This window comes from Pyxicephalus adspersus, chromosome 4 (assembly GCF_032062135.1).
Source record: "Pyxicephalus adspersus chromosome 4, UCB_Pads_2.0, whole genome shotgun sequence".
In the NCBI taxonomy this organism is placed as follows: Eukaryota; Metazoa; Chordata; class Amphibia; order Anura; family Pyxicephalidae; genus Pyxicephalus; species Pyxicephalus adspersus.
In genome coordinates, this window is record NC_092861.1 from 104,925,168 (window position 1) to 104,950,441 (window position 25,274).

Sequence of the window (25,274 nt, forward strand, 5' to 3'; positions counted from 1 at the left end):
AAAAAAAGATTTATAAACATGTTTATTTATTTAAGTGCTAAAAAAAATAAAATACAAACTATAATCTAAAAAGGTAATTAATCAGTGTTTTATTTTTTTAGATCACTTTCCATGGGAAAACACTTCTCATTATTTCCTAATACATTGAATACCCTGAAATAAATTTACTTTGATCATCTAATAGATTATTATCACAGGAAAGTTATAAAAAACAAAAAATGGCAAGCATGATATTTTACATCCACACATTTTACATTTAACCTAAATAAACCAATCATTTTTTCTTTGTGTATCCTAAAATAATAATGTGGGGGGGGGGGGGGGGGGGACATTAGAGTGTCAGCTCCTCTGTACAGAGACTGATAGGCCTGGCTCAGAGATAATATTCTGCTAAAATATATATATATATATATATATATCATCCTGCTTAAGGTTGTGGTTCTTCCGCAAAGCCTCTACACTACTAGTGTCCTGTAGTGAGATATGGCCAGCTCAAATAACTACAGAAGACAGTGGGGAATGCATCTTGAAGACTGGCAGACCATGTGCTGCTAAAATTCAATGAAGTTTGAATTTGACACCAGCTGGACAGAAAAGTATTCCATGACAGCTCCTGTATGAAGAAGTTTGTCAAAGTAACATAAGAACAAGTGTTTTTTTAGGTCACCCATACATAAGAAATGTATAAATATATATTTTAATAAGAAATAAAATGAAATATCCTGAAATATTTGTCTCTTTGTACCTGTTAAATGAAATATATTTTAATATATCCAATTTTTTTGAATTGACTCTTTGCAGGGTGAGATTGGAATTATATTAAATATATCAATCGGGATTAGCAACTATAGACATTTAGGGAATTTTTAGGATCCTTAAGTCTTTTATGCAGATTTTGATTACATCCACTGGATGCTAATGTATTTACATAGCATTGAAACGTTAGGACATTTTTTTATGTTGAAGGAAAAAGTTGAATGTTTTGACCAAGACAATAATCCAAGAGCCCCCACCTAGGTAAATACAAATGCATAATGCTATAACACATATTATGCATCCTGCATGGTACTAATACAGATACAGGTTAGTTATTAGGATAAATCATTATGATTATTGTTCTAAAGTTCAACTAGTGCTTTAGCACTCTAATTGATTTCAAAAATAGTCTGAAAGTTGTACAATTACTGACAGTGATGTCCAACTAGGCAACCGAGGAATGTCCATGTCTTTATATATTCCTCACTGGAGGATTTAGTAGATATCTTTCACTCCGCTTACTTTTCTTCAGTATTGTAACACAGGGACAGAGAGGGCACCTGTGTCACTGGGAAAAGTCCTGACCACGGGACCACGATTTCTTCGATTTTTTTACTAGAACCAGCAGAGATTTGTTGCCAGGAAGCTCTAGATTTCCCTGCTGGTTGTTTAAAATGTGTTGGATCTGCTGGGAATCTGCAAGAGTAGAGTGGGGTAGATTCCCAAATCCGGGTTCCACATTTTCCTGAAGCCTATTTAGCACACCTGGTCCTAAGCAGCAGGGGGCTGTGAATGTGTGAGACAGACTCCCCGTGCCTTTGACCGGGAGAATTCAAGTGCTTTTTTGGAAGCCAGCTCCAATCCTTCATTTTTTGCTAGCCTGAAGGCTATTCTTTTGTTCAAGGACTTTTTGTTTTGCTGAAACACCCCTGCAAGGGTAAAGCTACGTACACATTTCCAATTATTATCGTTGGTAAACGAACGACGAACGATCCTGCACGATATCTGCGAACGATCGTATAGCACCGATCCTGTACATACAGATAACGACACGATCGTTCGCAGATATTGTACACACGATAGATGCGATCGTTTGAACGATACAGGAAGTGACGTGCACCACAGGAAGTGAGCGAACGTTCGTTCACCGCGCATGCTCAGACCATGGACGATCAATGAACGACCGTACACACGATAGATGGTCAACGATCGTCGTCGAATCCGATCCACCGGTCCGGTCGTTCATTTCCAACGACTATCCTCGTTCGTCGGCGTCGTTGGTTACTTTTTTTAAGAACGATTTTTGCCCAATCGATCGTTCGTCGTTCATTTCCAACGATAAAAATTGGAAGTGTGTACGCAGCTTAAGGCTGATCAACTGTCATCCGTTCAGAGGATTGCAGCTGCCGATGAGAGGTGGGCGGGGGGTCTCAGCACACAGTTCAGCCTTGATGGGAGTGGCACACAAGCAGTTCTGCCCCCATCTAATACCACAAACTAGGATTTCTATAAAAAAAAAAATGTATCCGCCTGAGTGGGTATAACTGTATGATATAATTGGCAGCATTGTGATAGCTGTGTGTGTGAATTATGCTTGTCATATTCTGCAGTCTTACATTTTTGTGTGTACAAACCTTCATATCTCCTAAACCGTATGTCATAATGACTTGAAACCCTATGTCATAATGACTAGTAAGCTACAAGTAACCAAACTATCAAAATATCTGCTTTAATCAATTTTAGAAAATGGGGGCCACAAATTTAAAAACATAAAAATACAACATTAGCGTTGCTGTTTCAAAAGAAAGTGCGTCTACGTGTGGGGGTGGGGCCCTTAAATGTATATATACCTGTCACAAATCAATAACTGTCATACTATGTTACCTTGTCTGCTTCTCTTCTTTGAACTCCAGTTTCTCTGGAGCAGCAAGGTGTACAAAACCAAAAATATGCAAGTGCAAGTGAGGGACACATTTGGCTAACTTCCCCTAAAATTTCATTGACTATGACATCATTAGAACATAAAAAACTCTGTCCATCCAAAGAGGCTGCCCTGCCCTGTTACACACTACTGCACACTTCTACCATCTGAACTCCAATTTCTCTGTAAGAAGAGGTGTAAGAAAGCAAAAATGTGTGGGGGACATCTGTGGCTAACTTTCCCAAAAATGTCATCATTATGGTATCATTAGAACATAAACTCTGCCCACTAAAACCAAAATCAGGTTCAGGTACTGGAAGGATATAGTCATGTGTAACAGGAAGGTGCGTTTTGTTGGACATAATTTTTATGTTGTAATGATGATGATGAAAGTTTGGGCGGTGTTAGCCACACATGTCCCCCACTTGCACCTATAGTTTTGTTTCCCTGCACCTCTCCATTCTAGAGAAATTGGGGTTCCAAGTAGAGAAGCAGACAGATATTTGTAACAGGGCAAGCAAAGCATTTTGATAAGTAGAGATTTTTAATGTTTTCATAATGCCATATTATTAAATTTTAGGGGTGTTTTCCCACAAGTGTCCCCCACTTTCACCACGTTCCAGAGAAGTTGTACTTTAAAGAAGTGAAGCAGACAGGGTAGCATAGTATGACAATTAAAGTTCTGTGAAAGGTAGGTACAAATTTAGGGACCTTACCCCAATGCTTCTTACTATGTAAGTGGTCCTGTGGTCCACAATTTGCATTTTCAATTATAAGCTCTCATCTCTTTTGAAACAGCAACCCCAATGTTCAATTTTTTAAACTTGTGGACCCTATTATTTAAAGAACAACAGATTAGGAGATATCAAGGTTTGAACACAGTGAGTTGTAAGGCTGCAGAATATGACAAGTAGGTTTTACACACACACAGCTATCACACTGCACTGTCGATGGCATCATTACACATTGCGGATAAACTTCACAGCCAGTTATATATACATATATATATATATATATATATATATATATATATATATATAGAGAGAGAGAGAGAGAGAGAGAGAGAATATGGGTAGTGATAGCATGCCCTACCCCCATCTGTTATCACATGCATGATGCCCCAAAAGCATTAACACTAATTTTTAACATTATTCAAAAGAGTGACTTTTGTTTTTTGTTTTTACACTTTTTTGGGGATGATCCCCTCTCCTTCTGTCTTTACTGCCAATGGTGGTAAAGACTGAAGGCAAATTTGCAGCCTCCTGGGATATTTGTGTCACATAATCCAGAAGGCTGTGGGCTGCTCCTGCGCATGCATCTCCAGGGGCTTTTCCAAATTGTAAAAAAAAAAAAGAAGTGTTCAATCTCATGCATGAACAGTGCCAAGCACTGGATGTAACAGTGAACATCAGAAAAAAGAGGAAAACTGAGCCAGCGTGGGACTCGCTGGGCTTGTTTTGTGAAAGGATCTTGTGAAAAAAAAATGTTTTCACAAAAGTTCACTTTAACTAAATATAGCCTCAGGGGCACATCTGAAGTTGTGATGATTGAATTTACACTGGCAGCAAAAGTTGGATATGTTGCATTTACAACTTGGCAGTGGAAAGTTGAAACAAAGTATAGGGGGAAGGTAGAACACTGACACAATATTAGGGGATACTGGATAGGTATATACCTATAGCATAAAATTTGCTGTGTCTTGCCACACCCCCTTTTTGATCCCCTGGCTATGGCTTTCCCCCACCCAGCTGAAAAAAAAATTCTGGGGAGAACCCTGTAATATTTATTTATATTGTATTTGTATGCATCAAGGTGTTACTTTGTCAGCTCTACACAAGTGCAATAATTAATATAAACATGTTTATTTGCAAAATACTATGTAATACTCACAATACCATGGAGCTGATTTGTGTTTTCAGAATTGGATGGGTGAGGTGTGTTTTCCATTTTCTGTGCTAAATGCTGAGACCCATAGAGGGAATCATATGGAGACCAATGCCGAAAAGCTTCCTCGCCATCAAAAAATATCAGTCGGAGGGAAAGGTCTGGCTTTCTACTTGAATTTCTTTGCTGTGAATGAAAAATATATCATAGAAAAAAGTTAAATGAAAACTATAAAAAAACAGGTCATAATCTGTTTTAAAGTAAACCATGGGGTGCAGGAAAATATGTATAAACAATGGTCTTACAGTGGCTTTTTAGGTTAGGGATACATTAATATAGATAAAAATAGACCAATACATAGATGATGTAATGAGTTATATGTGTGAAGGATTCCTAATATTCCAACTCGTTTCACAAGAGTGCTTTTTCAGGGGATGTAGAATAGGTGGAAGTCAAACATCCATATGAAAGAATGTGTAACTATGCTTCAAGTTCAAGAGGTTATGGGTATCTCAATGAGAAGATTACAGTTACCTCATAGGATTGGTCATTGGAGGATATTGACGCATTAAGATGGGTTAGTCTGGGTTATGTTTATGCTGTGAGGCAGTCATTCCACGTTGGAGGTCCCAGAGGGAATCAGTCGGCGTTGCTGGTGTAAGTCTCTTGTAGCAGAACCCTGATCTGACTGGGGGTCCATCCACCTTCCAGTGTATTGTACCAGAATGCACAGGGGCACAAATCTGACAGGGGCCCATCCACCTTTCAGTGTGCTGTAATGGCATTCATGTGGGTCTGAATGTTGCATACTAAACTGTGAGCGGGAACAGTCAGATTAGCTCCCTGTAAGAAAATATTCTAGTAACTGTAACTGGTTAATACCTGTAATGATAGTATTAAGTACATGAATCCCACTTTGTATTTGATATTTATTTATTTATATTTTTGTCTGCAATAACATACAGGTCAAGATGTACAGCAAAAGTGAGTTACATGGGTTATGTTGCTTAAAGCTGACCTAAACTAAAATTTTTGCTGAACATAAAAGGCTGTACAACCCTTGTCCCCACTGGGGACAACCCTTTTCATTCAACCTCTCTTCTCATGTCTCTATAATTTTGGAATCCTCATCCGTCTGGAAACAATGGTCATCACAACAAATAGAGAGGATGTATCTCACCATCAGGAACACAGACAGCAAAAAAAATTATATGGCTTTAAACATTAATTCACTCTCAATAACAATAAATAAAAATGTTTTCAAATACACTCAATTTACTTTAGTCTTTCAAATTACACAGTCTTATTTGGAACTATTGTACATGGCATTTTGGGTATGGGAAAAGAGTTGGAATTTTAAGAAGGTGCCTCAACAAAAAAAGCAAGATTGAGTGTTACTGGTCTGTATTGTTATAATGTTAGGATTTGGTAATCATTTATTTGTGTAATCTCTGCCTGTTAAGAAAACAAGTTTATCTTGCATTTACATAGCACTGTGATATATATAATACAGCATTTTACTAAGTCATAGTCATGTCACTAACTTGCTGACTACTCAAAGCAATGGGAGAGGTTTATAGCCACTCCCACTGCCATTGGTCAGCAAGTTTAGTGCCTTTTTTTCTCCTTTTTTTCCCTGTCATGTGATGATGCCTCTCACTCTCCAGCACCACCACTGTTTGCTTATGTCAGATGCAGGAGGAGGGGGCGAGATGTCAACTAAGCTCCTCAGCAGGGAGATTTCACATCTGAAAGGAAAGTTTTTTATTGGGGTCACAGCACAGATGAGTATGACAACATAGATTAGGATAACATCTTGGATGAGGTTGACAACGCAGGTTATGGTGATATCAGTTAGGGAAACAACGCTCTCCACAGATAGGGGTAACAATACAAATAAGGATAAAATTGTGGATGAAGGTGACAAAGAAGTGTAGGGTTACAACCCAGATAGGGGTGACAAAACAAATTAGGGAGACAAAGCACTCCACAGATGTGGGTGACAACACTGATTAGAAAAACATTGTGGATGCGTGTGACAGCGCAAATAAGAGTGACAATGCAGATTAGGGTGACAATGCAGAAACACAGATTACAGTGAAAACGCAGATTATGTTGACAACACAGATTAAGGTGACGATGTGGATTAGGGTGACAATTGAGCAGATAATGGTGACAACATAGATTATGGTGACAACGCAGATTAGGGAGACGTCAATTAGGGAGGCAACACAGATTAGGACAACATTGTGGATGAGGGTGACAGAGATAGGGAGACAAAACGGATTGGGAAAAAAGGGGTTCCACAAATGATGATGATGGTGATGATACTGTGCAGGGGTCCGATATGACAGTGGGATGGGGTCCCTGATCTGTGTTTTATGGTGGTGGACCTGATCTGTAACTTTGACATTAGCACCAACAAATCACAGAAGACAACACACTGACTGATTGGTTAGAGAGCCAGAGCGGGGAGCTTGAGCAGTGAGGGAGGGCTGTGGACAGAGAAAGTCAGGACTGGATGGCATGACAATTTGCCACACACAAGATGGCCGCTTCCATACATATAATAAATGTTTTATTTTTCATAGAATACAGCTGACACTAAGGGGGAGTGACATTCCAGTGGAAGAAAGTAAGAATAGATATCTAATATTAGGTCTAATCAGGAATCAATCGGTGCTTTATAAAAGTGCTTTTTTTTAAAAAAAAAGTGTAAAGAGGGAGCAGAAACAAAGTTTAAATTTTTATGGTAATTTAGAAAAAAAATAGGCCTATTATTATTTTTTTCCAGAAGTTTATTTGTAGGTTTAGCTTGCTTAGGCTCTAAAAGGTGGACATGACGCAAATTAAAAGGACGCCGGAAAAGAAAAATAACCTTACACAGAACCTTCTAATTGTTGATAGTCCTCCCTAGCCCTATTTTGGTGGACGGAGTGCCCGACAGTCATGCCTTCCTCATCCTGGGCGTGTATAATGACATTATTGGCAGCACAGTGTGATAGCTGTGTGTGTGTGTAAAGGCTGATTGTCATATTCTACAGCCTAACAAATCACTGTGTACAAACATTTTCCCCTAAATATAATAGCTACTAGAAATCAAAATTACCCCCAACATTCAAGAATTTTAAGATATGGGGATGACAAATTTAAAAAGTTATGAAAATAAAACCTTGTTTTTCAAAAGCAAATGGGCCTAGGAGCCAATTTCATTGAAAATGCAAATTACGAACCCCTGGGGCTACTTACATAGGAAGGAGCATAGGGGTGGGGCCCCTAAATCTATACCTACAATTCACAAAACTTTAACTGTCACAATACACTACCCTGATTACTTCTGTTCTTTGAATCCCAATTTTTGCAGCTTGGGAAACAACTGGCTCATTTGAAAACTAAAGGAGTTGAACCTTTAAAGTATCAACAAACTGAAAGTAACTTTTTTATAACTCCCTGAAATCAATTGTAACTTTAAAAAGAGTGGCAGCAAAGTTGAAATGTTTGTTCAGTCTGCCATATTTCTGCACTAATTGAGCAAAAGCTCCTACGTGAATAATGCTGTGACAAATGTGAGAAAGTCCCCGTTCTGGAATCTCACATTAGAGATCTGGAGGAGCACATTGCAACACTAAAATCACTGGATGACTTTGAGAGGGGTCTCCTGCGCAGGTAGTAAATGGGATAGAGGTGCAGGGTGGGGAGGTTAATCAGAATGAACATGTAGGGAGTTGGGTTAATGTAACTAGAGGGAGTGGTAGGGGCTCTCAGAAAAGGAAGGTCAGCCTTGTGTTTAAGCACCCGAACAAATTTGCAAGGGTATGTGAAGATGTGCAGGTGGCAAACCCAGTGGTGGCTGCCCTAGATGTTACTACTACCTCTAACAGCCGGGAGAGCATCCCATCTAGTAGGGGTGGGGAAAGCAATGCAGAATGCAATAGACAGTTGGTTGTCATAGGGGATTCTATGATCAGGAGGACTGATAGAATAGTTTGTCACTCGGATCCCTTTAATTGAATAGTTAGTTGGGGGGAGGGTTATGGATATGTATAAGGCAATTCCCACAATACACACAAACTTTGGATTGCACAAATATGAACAAATGTGCATATAAAAGAAAATGTGGGTAGCGGTGACCATAATATAGTTTAATTTAATGTAAGATTTAAACGAATTGCAAATTGCCTAATATTTTTGGTGTCCCTCCATGACTGAAAGGGAATATTATCCGCAAAGAACACAGAACAGAAATGGGAATAATTCAAGTCTGTTCCACACAAACACACAGCAAAATATATTCCAATGGGTAATACGTTTAAAAGGCTAAAATTTAAAAGCTAATGGTAAAAAAGTCATAAAGAATAAGAAAATAGTACTCCAAAAATATAAAAATGAAGGATCATCTTCATTATTTGAAGATTATAAATAATATAACAATTGATTTAAAAAGGAAATTAAATGTGCAAACTTCAAAATGAAAGGCAGATTGCAAAAGCAGGTAAGGCAAATCTAATTTTTTTTTAAGCAAAAAGATCAGATCTGAGCCTGTAGGCCCCTAAAGGATGTCTCAGGGTTGGTAACTGGGGGTAAAGAAAAGGCAGATTTACTAAACATTTTTTAGCTCTGTGTACACAAAGGAAAAGGGCAGAGCTCAAGTCCAAACTGCTAATAGCAATGTCACTACCTTATAGAGAAAAGGATAACCAAGGGAGCTTTTAACTATTAATGTGGTTGCCAAGCCTGTGTATTATATGTATTAGTAAGAAGCTGGAAGAGAAGAAATGACAAAGGCAAGAAAAACATAAAGCATTTACTTATGTAATCATATGGTAGTATTACTGACAGATCTCAACTGCTGTCATATAGAATAAACACAAAAGTATACTAGTCATGTAATGTTCCGCAATATGATAGTAATTGTCTCTGTGTACCTAACGCGTTTCGCCAATATGGCTTCCTCAGGGGATTTGAAGAGACCTGCTATTTCAATGTGAAGAAAACAAAAAGAGAATATATCTATGTAAAAGTTTTCACTGTATACACTGTTCAGACTATATGTTACATTGAATATATCTATCTGTAATAAATTTTAGCCAAAATAACATTGTTCTAGCAGTTTTTTATCATTTCAACATGATAATTACAGCATTCTCACATTATTAGGATAACCAAGAAGTTTATATCCATATAGTCATTGAATACATTATATACATACCATGTATGTCTTTAAACAAAATACTTTGATAGTAAGATATCAGGTTGTTACTTACTTTTATGTAGATCAGATATTATTTGGTAAATCGATTATTCCATAAGGTGAAATCTTTGAATAATCAAATTGAAGTTGTGTAGGATGGCAGATGTGAAGTAACTTTAACCATATTAGTGATCATTAAGAAATTATTAGTGATTTGAAAAGAGGGATTGGTAAGGGGATCATTTAAAAAGGTAGGAATTTGATATATTATTAGGTCAACTTGCAGTTATAGTAAGGGGAGTTTTACTTTTGAGGAGTAAGCAAATGTATCTCAGATTTTAAGGTATAGGAGTATGGAAATACAATGGTTCCATTCTAGTCCTATAGGAACCAAATATTGAGTAGTGGGTTGTTAAAAGATAGTGGATAGTTGAATATTGGTTATAAGATAGTAGATATACATAAGGAAATGAATTGTAGATAGTGACATACTTACTTATGTGAATTATTGATGTTAATGATCAACTAATCAAACATGAGGATCCAGGAGTATTATTCTGGTCCTGTGAGAAATAAGTGATGAATAATTGGTGGGTATGGATATATAGTAATATTAGGTCTTAGAGGGAATTATAGATAATAGGATACTTACATATAGGTGTTAGTGTGATAAAAATGATTTTCCATTGCTTGGTTTTTAAATGTGTTTGATAAGTAAGAAAGTATGAAGTTGGTAAAGAGAAACATAATGTTTTTTTCTAAAAAAGAAATGGTATGTAGTTCTAAAATTAAATTACTTACTCGATTGGATTGGATAGGTATTAGAAGGCAAGGGAGATTAGAAGCAAGGGTATTAGACGCCTGTCGTCTGTTTCACAAGGAAATCAGTTTGCAGGTATCTTGCCTTTAAATAGGATCTTTGGCGTTCATTTGAAATTGTCTGGCCAAGTCGCACATGCACAGAAGGTAGAGAAAGACTGTTTTGTCCTGCTTCCGCCCTTGCTTGGCTGATATTTCTAGACAAGTGTGGGTTGTTTGTGATTTACTGTGAAGGGGCAGAGAAGGGGGCGAGGATAGTGGACATTTCCCACCTATCTCTTAATACTATTGGTTAGTGTGGAAGTGTTTCTTGCGTCTAGTAGTTAGGCCCCCGACTGCGCCTTCATTTGCAACTGTGACAGGTCCCAGGGAAGCGCGACTTGTCCTGTACAAGTCCCGAGCTGTAGCAAAAGTTAGTGCTCAAACGAAGGGGGAGGTGGGCTAATGACTGTTTGAATTATCGGTCAAGCTCTGCCTAGTGGCACCCATAGCATGGGCACCCCTGTCCCTCGTAAGGCATGATGAGGTAGGAAGGACATGAAAGCAAGAACAAGGAGATATCAGAGTAAAGTATAGATTAGGTGTGGATGTGTAAGGAAATGGGGAGATCCCTGTTTCACTAATGATTGATAATGTGTGTATGCTTGGAATGATGGTGAAAATTAGTATGTATATAGGATAGCAGATTATAAATGATAAAACATGAATGTAATTAGATGACAAAAACATGGGGAGGGGGGAGAAGGGATGTAAAGAGGTTACAATAAAAAGTATCAATAAATTATGTTTGTTACGTGTCTTTCTGATAATGCTTTGAGACAAATTGCAACTAGTTACTAGATATATGTAATCATGTATCCAATATGTAGTTTTAAGGAAAATCTTTCATGTGGTTATAAAAGCAGTAATCCATGATATCGACTATGTTTGGAAATAAGAGCATTTTTTGCAAACCATAGCACATTTTCATTTTTAATATGTTCCATAATTTGTGCGAACAATAAAACATGTAACTTTTTTTACATAGAAACATACTAGCCACAATGTATTTTTTGAAGAAACAGTTTATGTATATAAACTTTGGGTTGGGGAAGATTCCTTCAGGAGCTGAGAAGGAGATGACATTACTATCAAATTTGTGTTTTGATGCCACATGATGACTAAAAGGAGTAATTATTTTTCCTGAATTGATGAGATTAACATGTTCGTAAATTATTTTTCTAAAAATAATATTACGTTTTTCTGACGTAATAACATCCACATTCACACATGATCTGGTATATAACACCCATAGTGACATAATTAACATGGTGTTTTAACCTATGTACTATATTGTTTGGAAGGGTCATAACTTGTTCGTTTATCCAGTGACATTGGGCACAATGAATGTTCCTGGAACAGATTTATCCGATTTGGACTGGGTAGAGTAAGAATAGGGACTGGAAATTAAGGAATCCTCTAATGACATAGATTTTCTGTAAGTGATTTTTGGATGTTGACGTAGAAATATGGAAGTCTTAGGATCTGTTAGAAGTATGTTTCAATTTTATACATTTTATGTTGTCTATTGAAACGTATAATTATTCTTAGACTTTCTTCTGGTTCTTAAGGTTTGTTTTGGAAAATAAGACTATTTCAGTCCAGGGACTTCACTTTTTGATATAGGCTTTTTTTAATAGATTTTTGCTGTAGCCTTGTAGGTGTAGTCTTTCACATAGACTTTTAGCTTCGGTTTCAAAATCTTTGGAATCTGTACAATTACGTCTCAGCCTGAGGTACTGGCTAAATGGGATACTTTTTTAAGGGAGTCTGGATGTGCACTACTTGCGTTAAGAATTGTGTTGTTCGTGATCTCTTTTCTATATAGTGTGGTGTTTAAATTACCATCTTTAGACATTTGTTTATATGTGTCTAGGAATGGCACACATTGATAGTTTGAATTGATGGTAATTTTAAATTGCATTGGTTGGTTTGGATCATGGGAGAGAAGATTTGTAGGAGAGTGTCTGTGCCTGTCCAGATGATAATGATGTCGTCAATATACTTATGCCAGGTTATTATGTTTGGCTTGTGTATCGTCATTTCTGGGTTTTTTAAGAGGCTTTCTTCCGAGTCACCTAGGTATGTGTTCGCATAGGCTGGTGCACACCTTGTACCCATTGTGACACCCTGAACTTGCAGATAATGTGTGTTTTTGAAAGTGAAAATATTCCTGGTCAATATGTATTTCAAAAGAGATGATAAATTAGGTGAAGGCATCATTTTGTGGGTAATGGTTTTGCAGATGATAAAAAACAACTTCCAGGCCCTTATGATGTGGGATACTGCAATATAATGGTTTCACATCAATGGTTACGAATAGTGATCCTGGTGGAATAGACAAGTTTGAGGTAAATTTTAGTAAATCTATTATATCTTTCAAAAATGATAGCAAGTTCACTTGCAGTTGATGAGATGGATCCTATTCCTGATATGATAGGACATCCTGATGGATTTTCCAGATCTTTATGGACTTTTGGAAGTGAGTAGAATGTTGGAGTTGTTGAATATTTAATGTATAGATAATCCCTCATTTTCTGATCTATTGTTCCTTGTTGAGAATGCTGTAATTATCATGTTTAAACGGCGAAAAGCTGCTAATACAATGTTATTTTGGCTAAAATTTATTAAAATAGATATATCCTATGTAACATATAGTCTAAACAGTATATACAGTGAAAACATTTATATAGATATATTCTCTCTTTGTTTACTTCACTTTGAAATAGCGGGTCTCTTCAAATCCCCTGAGGAAGCCATACTGGCAAAACACGTTGGGTACAAGAGACAGTTACTATCATATTGGGGAAATATGTAGTTAGATAACCATTCCATGACTGGTATACTTTTGTGTTTATTCTATAAAACAGCAGTTGAGATCTGTTAGTAATACTACCATATGTTTAAATAAGTAAAAGCTTTATATTTTTCTTGCCAAAAAAAAAACTTCTTTTGCTTCTTTACTTCTCTTCCGTCCTCAAAATATAATGAGCAAAAAAGCAACTCTCTTATTCAAAAGTTTGAACAAATCTTTGAAAGAAAATCTATTTTACACTGACACATTGGCCCTAATTCATCAAGCAGAATCGGACGCTCGCTCGCGCATTCCTATTCGCGATTCGAAATTGTACGCCGTCGTGCAATTCAGCAACTGAATAAGCTCGCGGCCGGAGCCGCGCATCTCCGGCAGCTTTACACTGGCGAGCTTGCATTAAAAGTCACTGTTCCCCTAAACAGATCCTCCTTAATCGCGCAGCTGAAATCTAATGAAGCATTAAAGATTCTAATTGACCTGTAAAGGACTGTACATACGCACAGAACAGAGAGCAGGTATGCGCTAATTAATTGCTATGATCTCACCATTGAGCTTAACAGATCCTCCTTAATCGCGCAGGTGAAATCTAATCGCCTTAATTGGAAGATTCGCGACCCCTATTGCTCATTATTATCAAGGCAGGAATCCGGCTGGCAGTGAGGAGGCGAGTGTACGAGCGCACTCGACTCCGGAAAACCGGCTCGCTGGAAGCGCGAAAGTACGCGCGACCAGCGAGCGCGGATTTCATTGATGAATTAGGGCCAATAAGTTTTATAGGACATAAAGGGACAGAGCAAACATTAATCGCATTATTACAACCCTGGAACAACGATCTGTCACTTATAAAACAAACAAATTATAAAAATATAAAACAAACAAATAATCAAGACATACATAGACCAAATACAGAAAAAAACTGAAAGAAAAGAACCCTTACAGTGCAACAAATATCAGTATCAAAGACGTTGCTGATTTCTCTGTGAATCATGTCTACATCATAAAACCTTCACAGGCAAGTGACCAGAACCCCTCACCCAATCCTCCAAAATCTCTTTAATTAAAGTATATAAGATGCTCTATCGGCCTAGACTGTCGCCCCAATCTGTTCTCCCAGCATATTTTTATATACAGCTGATTCCTGGAACATAATCCAGGAAGACCAGACAAAGAAATTTCCCACTCTGTTTATAGAGGTCAGCAGTCAGATCCTCCATTAGCCTAATTTCGTTCACTTTGCATATCCACAAACCTAGGGATGGGGCAGTCGGTTTTCTCCACATGCACGGAATGCAGGCCTTAGCAGCATTTACCAACAATTTTATCACAGATTTGTCATAAGCTTTTTGAGGCCAATAGTTAAGGTGGAGAAGGAAAAACCCTGGATCGTCGGGGACTGGTCTCAACGCCAAATCCCGGCACGCCTTCCTCACCCCCTGCCAGAACACAGTTAACCGAGGGCACGACCAAAAGCTGTGCAGCATCCTGCCTCTATGTGACCCACACCTCCAGCACACATCCGATACAGCAGAGAATAGAGCGTGCAGGAGTTTTATAACATCGTTTCAGAATCTTATAACTCGTTTCTTGGGATGCATTGAACTCTTGTGACAATATCTCAACACCTGTTTTTTTTGGTCCTGAGTAAAACTTATTCCAAGCTCCCTTTCCCATCCCTTCAGGTAACTAGGTATATAATCTTCTGATGTCATATTCAGTAAAGAGTACAAAGCTGATAGGGCATGGCGGGAGCTCATAACCCCTAGTGAACATTTTTTCAAAGACTGTTAGTTGTCTGTCATATCCCTTCTCCGTGTGCAGCAGTTTAAGAAAGTGAGCTAATTGCGCTGCTTTCCAAAAGTCTACCCCATAAAGAAGAGAGGAGTCAGCTAGATCAGCTAATGTGCAAAGGGTCCCTCCCACTACAAAATGTCTAGCCCTGCACAGAACTTTCTCTCTGGGGGAGTTGAAACCACCATGAAGCATACCAGGGGGAAACCAGGGGTTGACCAGGATGGATGTGGGGTTGGGGTGATATCTCACTGCATTCAAAATATTTCTTACAAACAGTGATGGTGGCCAAAAGAGTAGGGTGCGCTCAGTCAAAATACTGATTTGACATGTGGAGCCAAAGTAGTGTTTGAAGGGGAACCGTCAACATCCGCACCCCTATTGATTGCTCTTACCAGATGTGCGGCCGCATAGTAGACATTAAGATTAGGAACACCCAGGCCCCCCACGAGCTTGCTCCTGAAGAGAAGTTGTCTATTTAGACATGGGCTCTTGTTATCCCAGATAAAATTAAAATTTTTTGCATGTGATTGTTCTAAAAAGCTTTGGGGTAGCGCTATGGGCAAAGCCTGGAACAAATATAACAACCTAGGGAGTAGGTTTATTTTTACTACCTGTATTCTTCCAAACCAGGTAAAGGAGCAGATTACCCATTGCTCCAGCTCCTTGGTCATGGTCTAAAGGAGGGGTGTGAAGTTGAGACGGAAGATGAAGTTAAGATCTTTGGGAATTTTAACTCCCACATATTTAATGGAGGAGTCCTCCCACCTAAACTGTAAATTCTATGCAAACTGGCGTTTAGAAGTATGGGGGAGGGAGATATCCAGGGCTGCAAACTTTGAATGATTTACTTTGAAGTTGGATAAGCCACCATATTCATGTACATCTTTGAGAAAATTTGGGAGGGTCACCACCAGGTTAGTTATCAGAAAAAGAAGATCGTCCACAAAGGCGGTTACTTTATGCCCCTTTCCTGAGATCAATAACCCCCTAACATCATTAGTGGCCCTGATCCGACATAGGAAGGGTTCTAAAATCAATAAAAAATTTAGAGGGGACAGGGGGCAACCCTGCCTTGTACCGTTAGTGGTTGCAAAGGGACTAGAGAGGAAACCATTGATCCTCACTGAGGCCGATGGAGTGCTTCACACAGCCTGAATCCACTGCATCATCTTCTCCCCCAGACCTATATGACGTAGCATATGAATCATAAATTTCAAGTCTACCCTCTAGTCTAATCAAAAGCCTTTTCAGTTGACAACAGAAAGGCCGGGCTTTTTGATTTCTGGGCTAAATATATCCAATTCAGTACTTTCGTGGTGTTGTCCCTAGCCTCCCAAGTTGGTAGAAACCCTACTTGGTCAGGGTGAACGATTTTAGTAATAACGGTTTGGAGTCTGACCGTAAGTATCTTTGTAAATAACCACATCCTGGTTTAAGAGAGAAATGGGTCTATTCCTTGCGCAAACAGCTAGGTCTTTTCCTTCCTTAGGGATAACGGAAATGTGGGCTAATAGGGATTCCCTCGAAAATTTACCTCCAGATGGTAAAGAGTTAAACACTTCTGGGAGATGAGGGGACAAGTTTTTTGAACAATACATATTAGAAAAATGCAACCCTGTTGGTTTGAGAATTTAAATATTTCCAAACATCAAAAATCCAGAAACCATTAGACAAGATTGGGGAATGGCTCTAAACAATTCAAATACTCATCAACTTCTCTTTATTTAAAGATAAATATCTTCTCTTGAAATCACAGCTGGATAAATTCAATAAAAACATTTTTCAAAAGAAAGAAAATACATTTCAAAAAGACAAGTGAGCCTTTACTAAACGCAAGGCCTACAAATGGGAATCCTCCAACATTAAAAGACCCACCTTCACTCCAGAACCACACCCACCCCAACCCTAACCAAACTCTAATCAGCTACACAGTTCACTTTAACTCACAAACATCCCACCTCAAGTGCATTTCCACCCCCTCATTATCCCCAAATTCCACCTCCATACCCAACATACAAGGCAAAAAACTATATATAAGTGTCCAGAGCCAATCATTTGAAGACAATCCAAAAAGGAGACCCTCACTCAGGTCTCCTGAAACCACCTCCACCATAAATGGATCCACTTCATAGTGAAATTCACTCATTTCCAATTATATTGGAGCTTTCACACAAACCACCAACTTACCAGCTCCTTCCCTTCCATGATTCAGACACATCATCACCCGAATTCTTATCCATTCTATTCTATTCCATTACCCATTACCTACTCCAACAACATATCCAACAGTAACAGGCACTAAGCCCAAAACTAAATCATTTTTAAACCTGCACCCCCTCACCCATCTTGTCCCCAGTAAAAGTGAAGAGCCCAATGGACCAATACCTATCAAAATGTCCCTAGAGGATCTGAACTAGAGATCATTAACTTATCTTCGTACACCTTGACTCCAGATGAAAAACTAGTATTGCAGTTAGGATTATCTTTTTGTCTATTTTCCAATCTGGACAAATTTGAATTTGCGAAAGACATCAATTTATTCGCCGGGAATCTGAGACTGAGCCGGGAAGCCCCACAAACTAACTCCCAAATACCACCTGAATATAAAAACCTGAATATCCAAGATTCCAAAATCCTTAAAACATTACAGCTTTTGGATGAAAATGAAGGATCAATACCTATAAGACCTCCAAAATCTACATTTTACCCTCCTTTAGCACTCTCTCCTCACATTCAAACTTTTGTCAATGTAGTAACACAGGAAATCCGGAACCTGGAAACAGCCTTACTCATATTAGTGGAAAACTTAGACTCAGAAAGTCGTAAAGCCATAAACAACCTTAGAAAAAATTACAATATTATTTTAAACCATCAGATAATAGAAGGAATATTGTGATCCAAAATAAAGAGCACTATGAGAAAATATGTTACAAAATTCTATATAACTCAGAATGATACCAAAAAATATTGGGCAATGTAATCAAAACATTTTATAATGAATATTACTCCATCATCAAAAAGGCATTTCAACAAGGAACAATAGATCAGAAAATGAGGGAATTATCTATACATTAATTATCTAACAACTCCAACATTCTACTCACTTCCAAAAGTCCATAAAGATCTGGTAAATCTGTCAGGATGTCCTATAATATCAGGAATAAGATCCATCTCATCAACCACAGGTGAACTTGTAGACTCATATCTCAGACCTCTGGTAATGGCACTACCATCACTTTTGAAAGATACAAAAGATTTACTAAAATTTACCTTAAACTTGTCTATTCCACCAGGATCACTACTAATAGCCATGGTGGTGGAATCATTATATTGCAGAATCCCACATCATAAGGACCTGGAAATTGTTTCTTATCATCTGCAAAAACATTACCCACAAAACTATGCCTTCAACTCATTTAACTGCAAGTTCAGAGTGTCGCAATGGGTACAAGGTGTGCGCCAGCCTATGCGAACACATACCTAGGAGACTGTAAAGAAAACCTCAAAACCCAGAAATGACGATACACAAGCCAAACATATTAACCTGGCGAAGGTATATTGACGACTTCATTTCATTCAGGCACAGACACCCTCCTACAAACCTTCTTTTCAATGATCCAAACCAACCAATCCAATTTAAAATTCACCATGAATTCAAAATATCAACGTGTGCCATTTCCAGACACATATAGAGAAATATCTAAAGATGGTAATTTAAACACTACAATATATAGAAAAGAGACCGCATAAAGCTACAGCAAAAATCTATTAAAAAAAGCCTGAAGGCCCTGGACAGAAATAGTCTTTTTTACCAAAACCAACCTAAAGAACCAAAAGAAAGTCTAAGAATAATTACAACTTTCAATAGAGAACATAAAACTGTATATGATATTCTCTCAAAATTTTGGACATATTTCTAGCAGATCCCAGGACTTCCAAATTTCTACGTCAACATCCAAAAATCACTTACAGAAAATCTATGTCATTAGAGGATTCCTTAATTTCCAGTCCCTTATCTGACTCTACCCAGTCCAAATCGGATGAATCTGTTCCAGGATCATTCAAATGTCATTGTGCCCAATGTCACTGGGTAAAATAACTTTAAACAAATTCTTTTACAATATTTCATTAAAACCCTTTTTAAAACTGTTATATATACCTACACTGTCTAATAGATATACAGTTATGAAATCAACTCATATTAATATAATTACTAAGCCTATTCTCTTTTTAAACCAATCACTTATCAGCTATTGGCACTTCAACTTCCTGATCTCAATCTCACCTACACAGTGTTTTTATATACATAAAAGTACATGTGTATAGTTGGCAATAAACATGGAACATATTAAAAATGAATATGTTCTATGGTTTGCAAAACATGCACTTATTTCCAAACAGAGATGATATCATGGATTACTGCTTTTATGATGCAAAAGATTTTCTTCAAAACTACATATTGGATACATGATTATATATATCTAGTATCTACTGTAGTTGCAATTTGTCTCAAAGCATTATCAGAAAGACACTAAACAAACATATTTTATTGATGCTTTTTATTGTTGCCTCTTATACCCCCCCCCAATTTTATTTATCATCTATTTACATTCATGCTTTATCATTTATAATCTGCTATCTAATATACCTATTCATTTTCACCACTATTCCAAACATACACACAATATCACTCATTAGTGATACAGCGATCTCCTCATTTCCTTACACATCCACACCTAATCTATACATTTCTCTGATATCTCCTGGATCTTGCTTTCTTGTCCTTCCCCCTTCATCATCCCTTACAAGGGACAGGGGCACCCATGCTATGGGCATCACTAAGCTGAGCTCATTCAATCAGTCATTAGCCCACCTCCCCCCTTGTTTGGGCACTAACTTTTGTTACTGCTCTGGACTTGTACAGGACAGGTCGCATTTTCTGGGACCCATCACGGTTGCAAGTGAAGGCACAGTCAGAGCGGAACTACTGGATGAAAAAAACACTCCCACTCTAATCAATAAGAGATAGGTCGGAAATGTCCACATTCCTGGCCCTGCTTCTCCGGCCCTTTACAGTACATCACAAACAACATGCACTTGTCGGAAAATATCAGCCAGGCAAGGGCGGAATTAGGGCAAAACAGTCTTTATCTACTACCTGTGCATGCGCGACTTGGCCACGTGCAGACAATTTCAAATGAATGCCAATGATCCTATTTAAAGGCAAGATACCCGCAAGCTGGTTTCCTTGCGAAACAGGAGGCAGGCTCCCTTGCATTCTAATACCTATCCAATCCAATCAAGTAATTTACTTTTAAAACTACATACCATAAGATTTCACTTTATGGAAAAACCAATTTACCAAATAATATCTGATCTACATAAAATTAAGTAACAACCTGATGTCTTACTATCAAAAGAATTTTGTTTAATGACATACATGGTGTGAATATATTGTATTCGATGACTATATGGATATAAACTTCTTGGTTATCATAATAATGTGAGAATGCTGTAATTATCATTTAAAACGCTGTTTAAATGCAGCAAAACTGCTCATACATTTATTATTTTGGCTATTACAAATAGGTATATTCTATGTAACATATAGTCTGAACAGTGTATATAGTGAAAACATATATATACCGTAGATATATTTTCTTTTTGTTTTCTTTACGTTGAAATAGAGCATCTCTTCAAATCCCCTGAGGAAGCCATACTGGCGAAACGCGTTGGGCACACAGAGACAGTTACTATCATATTGCGGAAATATGTAGCTAGATAACTATTCCATGACTGGTATACTTTTGTGTTTATTCTATATGACAGCAGTTGAGATCTGTTTATAATAATACCATATGTTTACAGTAGTAAATGCTTTATGTTTTTCTTGCCAAAAAAGCCTTCCTTTGCCATTTCTTCTCCGGCTTTCCTCCTTACTAATACAATGTCACTACCTTAAATGAGCCACAATGGCTCAAAATTGATATAATTGAGAGACAACTGGATAAAATTAGGGTTGATAAAGCACCAGGAACTGATGGATTACATCCACGTGTCCCTAAAGAGCTGAGCTCAGTTATTTCAAAGCCATTGTTTCTAATGTTTAGAGATTCTTTAATCACTGGCATGGTACCAATGGATTAGCATAGGGCCAATTAGATTCCCATCTTTAAAAAGTAAGCAAAAATCATTAACAAGTAACTACAGACTGGTATTTTAACTTCAATAAATGGAAAGGTCCTAGAGAGTTTGATAAATACCCATATAGGGGAGTTTCTGCTAGAAAATAATATAAGTAATAGGCAGCATGGATTGAGGAAAGACAGAAGTTGTCAAACTGGAGTAGCAGTTGATATAGTATACGTGGACATTGCTAATGCATTTGACACTGTACCCCATAGATGGTTATTATGCAAATTAGGGTCTTTAGGTTTAGAAAATTTACTCTGTAATTGAATAGAGAACTGGCTTAAGGACAGTATCCAGGGAGTCGTGATTAATGATTCATATTCTGAATAGTCTAGCATTATTAGTGGTTTACCCCGGGTTCAGTGTTGGGACCATTGCTGTTTAACATCTTTATAAATGATGTACAGTTTAGGATTAGAAGTACCATTTCTGTGTTTGCAGATGAAGCCAAACTATGTAATGGAATTAAGTACATACAGGATGCCTATAATTTACAAGCAGACCTGGATTTCATTAGGCAACTAAGCGGCAAATGACCATTGGTCAGACCTCATCTGGAATATGAAGTCCAGTTTTGGGCACCAGTTCACAAAAAGGATATCGTGGAATTAGATGCACTCAATCTATTCTCACTTGAGAAGAGATGTTTAAAGGAAAATGATCCCCCTGTATAAATATATAAATGGTCCATATAGAGAACTCTCTTCTCGATTATTCGCTTTAAGATCAATAGAAAGGACAAGAGGGCACTCCTTGTGAGAAAAATAAATTTAATCTCAGGATAAGGTAAGGATTCTTCACAGTAAGGTCTGTGAAAATGTGGAATAGGCTCCGTAAGAAAGTAGTTTTAGCAAGTACTATAGATTGCTTTAACAAAAAGCTGGATGCTTTTCTAGAAGCACAGAATATAACTGGGTATTTATTAAAATAAAGATAACAGAGGATGTTGATCCAGGGAACATCTGATGTCCTCATGAAACCAGGAAATAATTTTTTTCCTGTTGGAGCAAACTAAACCAGGATATTTTGGGTTTTTTTGCCTTCTTCTGGGTCAACTATGTCTATAGGGTTTTATTCTGGAATATTTTTATTTTGCTAGTGGTTAAACTTGATGCACTTATGTCTTTTTTCAATTGACTTTGTAACTACCTAAGTGCGAGACACCATGGGCAAACACCCCCTAAAACTTTATTAATAAAGCATCATCAGAACTTGAAAAACTCCACCCATCAAAACGTTGCCCTGTTACAATCTACTGTCCATTTCTAACACTTTAATCCTAATTTCTTTGAAATGGGAAGGTGTAAGAAATTGAAAATGTAGGTACAAGTGGAGAATATTCCCTAAAATTTCATCACTATGGCATTATTAAAACATTAACCTTGCCCACTAAAATGAATTTGGGGTTCGGATATTGGAAGGGTACCCTCATGTGTAGTTTGATGTGTAGAGTTTATTTCGCCGTGGTGATGAAAGTTTGGGAGGTGTTAGCCATAGGTGTCCCCCACTTGCACTTATACTATTGTTTACCTGCACCTCTTTGTTCTAGAGAAATTAGGGTTAAGCTAGAGAAGTGGATGGATATGTGTAACAGGGCAGGGCAGCGCTATCCAAGTCTACCATAAAGAGAAGACTGCATGAGAGTAAATACAGAGGGTGCACTGCAAAGTGCAAGCCACTCATAAGCCTGAAGAATAGAAAGGCTAGATCTAAAAAAAATCTAAAAAAGCAAGCACACTTTTTGGAAAGCATTCTTTGGACAGATGAGACCAAGATCAACATTTACCAGAATGATGGCAAGAAAAAAGTATGGAGAAGGCGTGAAAAAGCTCATGATCCAAAGCATACCACATCATCTGTAAAACATGGTGGAGACAGTGTGATGACTTGGGCGTGCATAACTGCCAGTGGCACTGGGACACTAGTGTTTATCCATGATGTGACACAGGACAGAAGCAGCTGAATGAATTCTGAGGTGTTGAGAGACATACTGTCTGCTCAAATCCAGCTAAATGCAGTCAAATTGATTGGGAGGCATTTCATAATACAGATGGACAATGACCCAAAACATACAGCCAAAGCAGCCCAGAAGCAAAGAAGTGGAATATTCTTGAATGGCCAAGACTAAACGTTGGACAGAAAGGCCCACAAACAAACAGCAGCTGAAATCCGCTGCAGAAAAGGCCTGGCATAGCATTAAATAGGAGGAAACCCAGCATCTGGTGATGTCCATGAGTTCAAGACTATAGGCTGTCATTGCCAGCAAAGGGTTTTCAACCAAGTATTAGAAATGAACAATTTATTTTCAGCTTTTTAATTTGTCCAATTACTTTTGAGCCCCTGGAATGAGGTGATTGTGTTAAAAAAAGGCTTTAGTTCCTCACATTTTTATGCAATCTTTTTGTTCAACCCACTAAAATCTGAAAGTCTGTAGTTCAACTGCATCTGAGTTGTTTCATTTAAAATTAATTGTGGTATTGTACAGAACCAAAATTAGAAAAAAGTTGTCTCTGTCCAAATCTTTATGGACCTAATTGTACATGTGTTCCCCACTTGCACATACATTTTCTGTTACCCACACCTCCCCATTCCAGAGAAATTGTGGTTCAAAGAAGAGAAGCATACATAGTAGCATAGTATGAAAGAGATAGGTTTGTGAAAGCTAGGTATAAAATTTGGGGCGCCATCCTAATGATTTTGAAATACCTCAATTTGTGTTTTCAATTTTGAGTTCCTAGATGCACTTGCCTTTGAAAAAGCAACCCCAATGTTCATTTTTCACGTTTTTAAACTAGTGACCCCCATATTTTAAAATTCTTCAGTTAAAATTTTGGTAGTTTACTAGTAGCTATGAGGGTCCCTTTTGTAAATGTTCCGTTATTACGACCAACAGTTTAGGAGATATTAGGGTTTGAACGCAGAATACTGACAAGCAGCCTTTACAGACACAGCTATGACACTGCTGCTGATGACATCACGCACACTAAAGTGGATACATTCAACAGGTAGATTTAAAAAAATATATATATATGTAGTGATGAGGATGAGACACTGGTTATCCTGCCCCCATCTTGTTATCACATGCTCACATGCATGTTGCTCATAAAGCATCACATTTTACAATAATATAAAGGGTTACTTCCCTTTTATGTGTTTTTTTAGGGGGGGACCCCTTCCTACCCATCTTAATATAGTTGTAAAGACTGAAGGGGAAATACGCAGCCTCCTGGGAAATTTGTGATACATACCTGACATCAAGAATGCATCATTAGGGGATTTCCCTATAATGTAAAAAACACATGCACAGTGAGATTTTTTTTAAATTTACATTTATGAAACGTCACCCAATCTCATGCCTGTGCAGTGCAAGTTAGGGTGGCGTGAGGAAGAAAAGAAAGAAAATGGCAGCGCTGGACAGAATGTGAGATTGGAAAGAAGAGGGAAGCTGAGCCAGAGTAGGACTTGATTGGCTCGGTTTGTGGACAGATCAAGTGAAAAAATGTTTGTTTTTCACAAAAGTTTTGCTTTACCTAGATATAGCATTTGGAGGCCACATCTGAAATTAGGCTAAATTCACACTGGCAATAGGGTTACATTTACTAGGTAGGTGTGATTTATAGCATTTATTCTATAGATATAAACGGGTTTCCTTGCTGCTTGCATGCAGGATGAAGGCTTTATGGGGGGGAGGGGGGCGGTTTGCATGACTTGCAGAAGAAATCATTTGCTAAACACAGCTGAGGTTGTAGGTGATTTTAAGGACTGAGCTCTGCAACCTTTTGTAACCCTTTAATGACCAACTCTGCAGTTGTTTCTTTTTGGATAGGAAAGCACAGCTTGCTCCAGACGTTAATGAATGTCTAGGC

The 25,274-nt window shown here is 37.9% G+C and overlaps 1 protein-coding gene across 1 annotated transcript in view; it reads right to left on the reverse strand.

Annotated features, from left to right (window-relative positions):
- Positions 1-25,274, reverse strand: part of QPCT (glutaminyl-peptide cyclotransferase) — a 75,559-nt gene that overhangs the window by 16,930 nt on the left and 33,355 nt on the right. Inside the window, exon 4 of the mRNA XM_072409223.1 lies at positions 4,568-4,747. Within this exon, the coding sequence (XP_072265324.1) occupies positions 4,568-4,747 (180 nt within the window). The remainder of the gene's footprint in view (positions 1-4,567; positions 4,748-25,274) is intronic.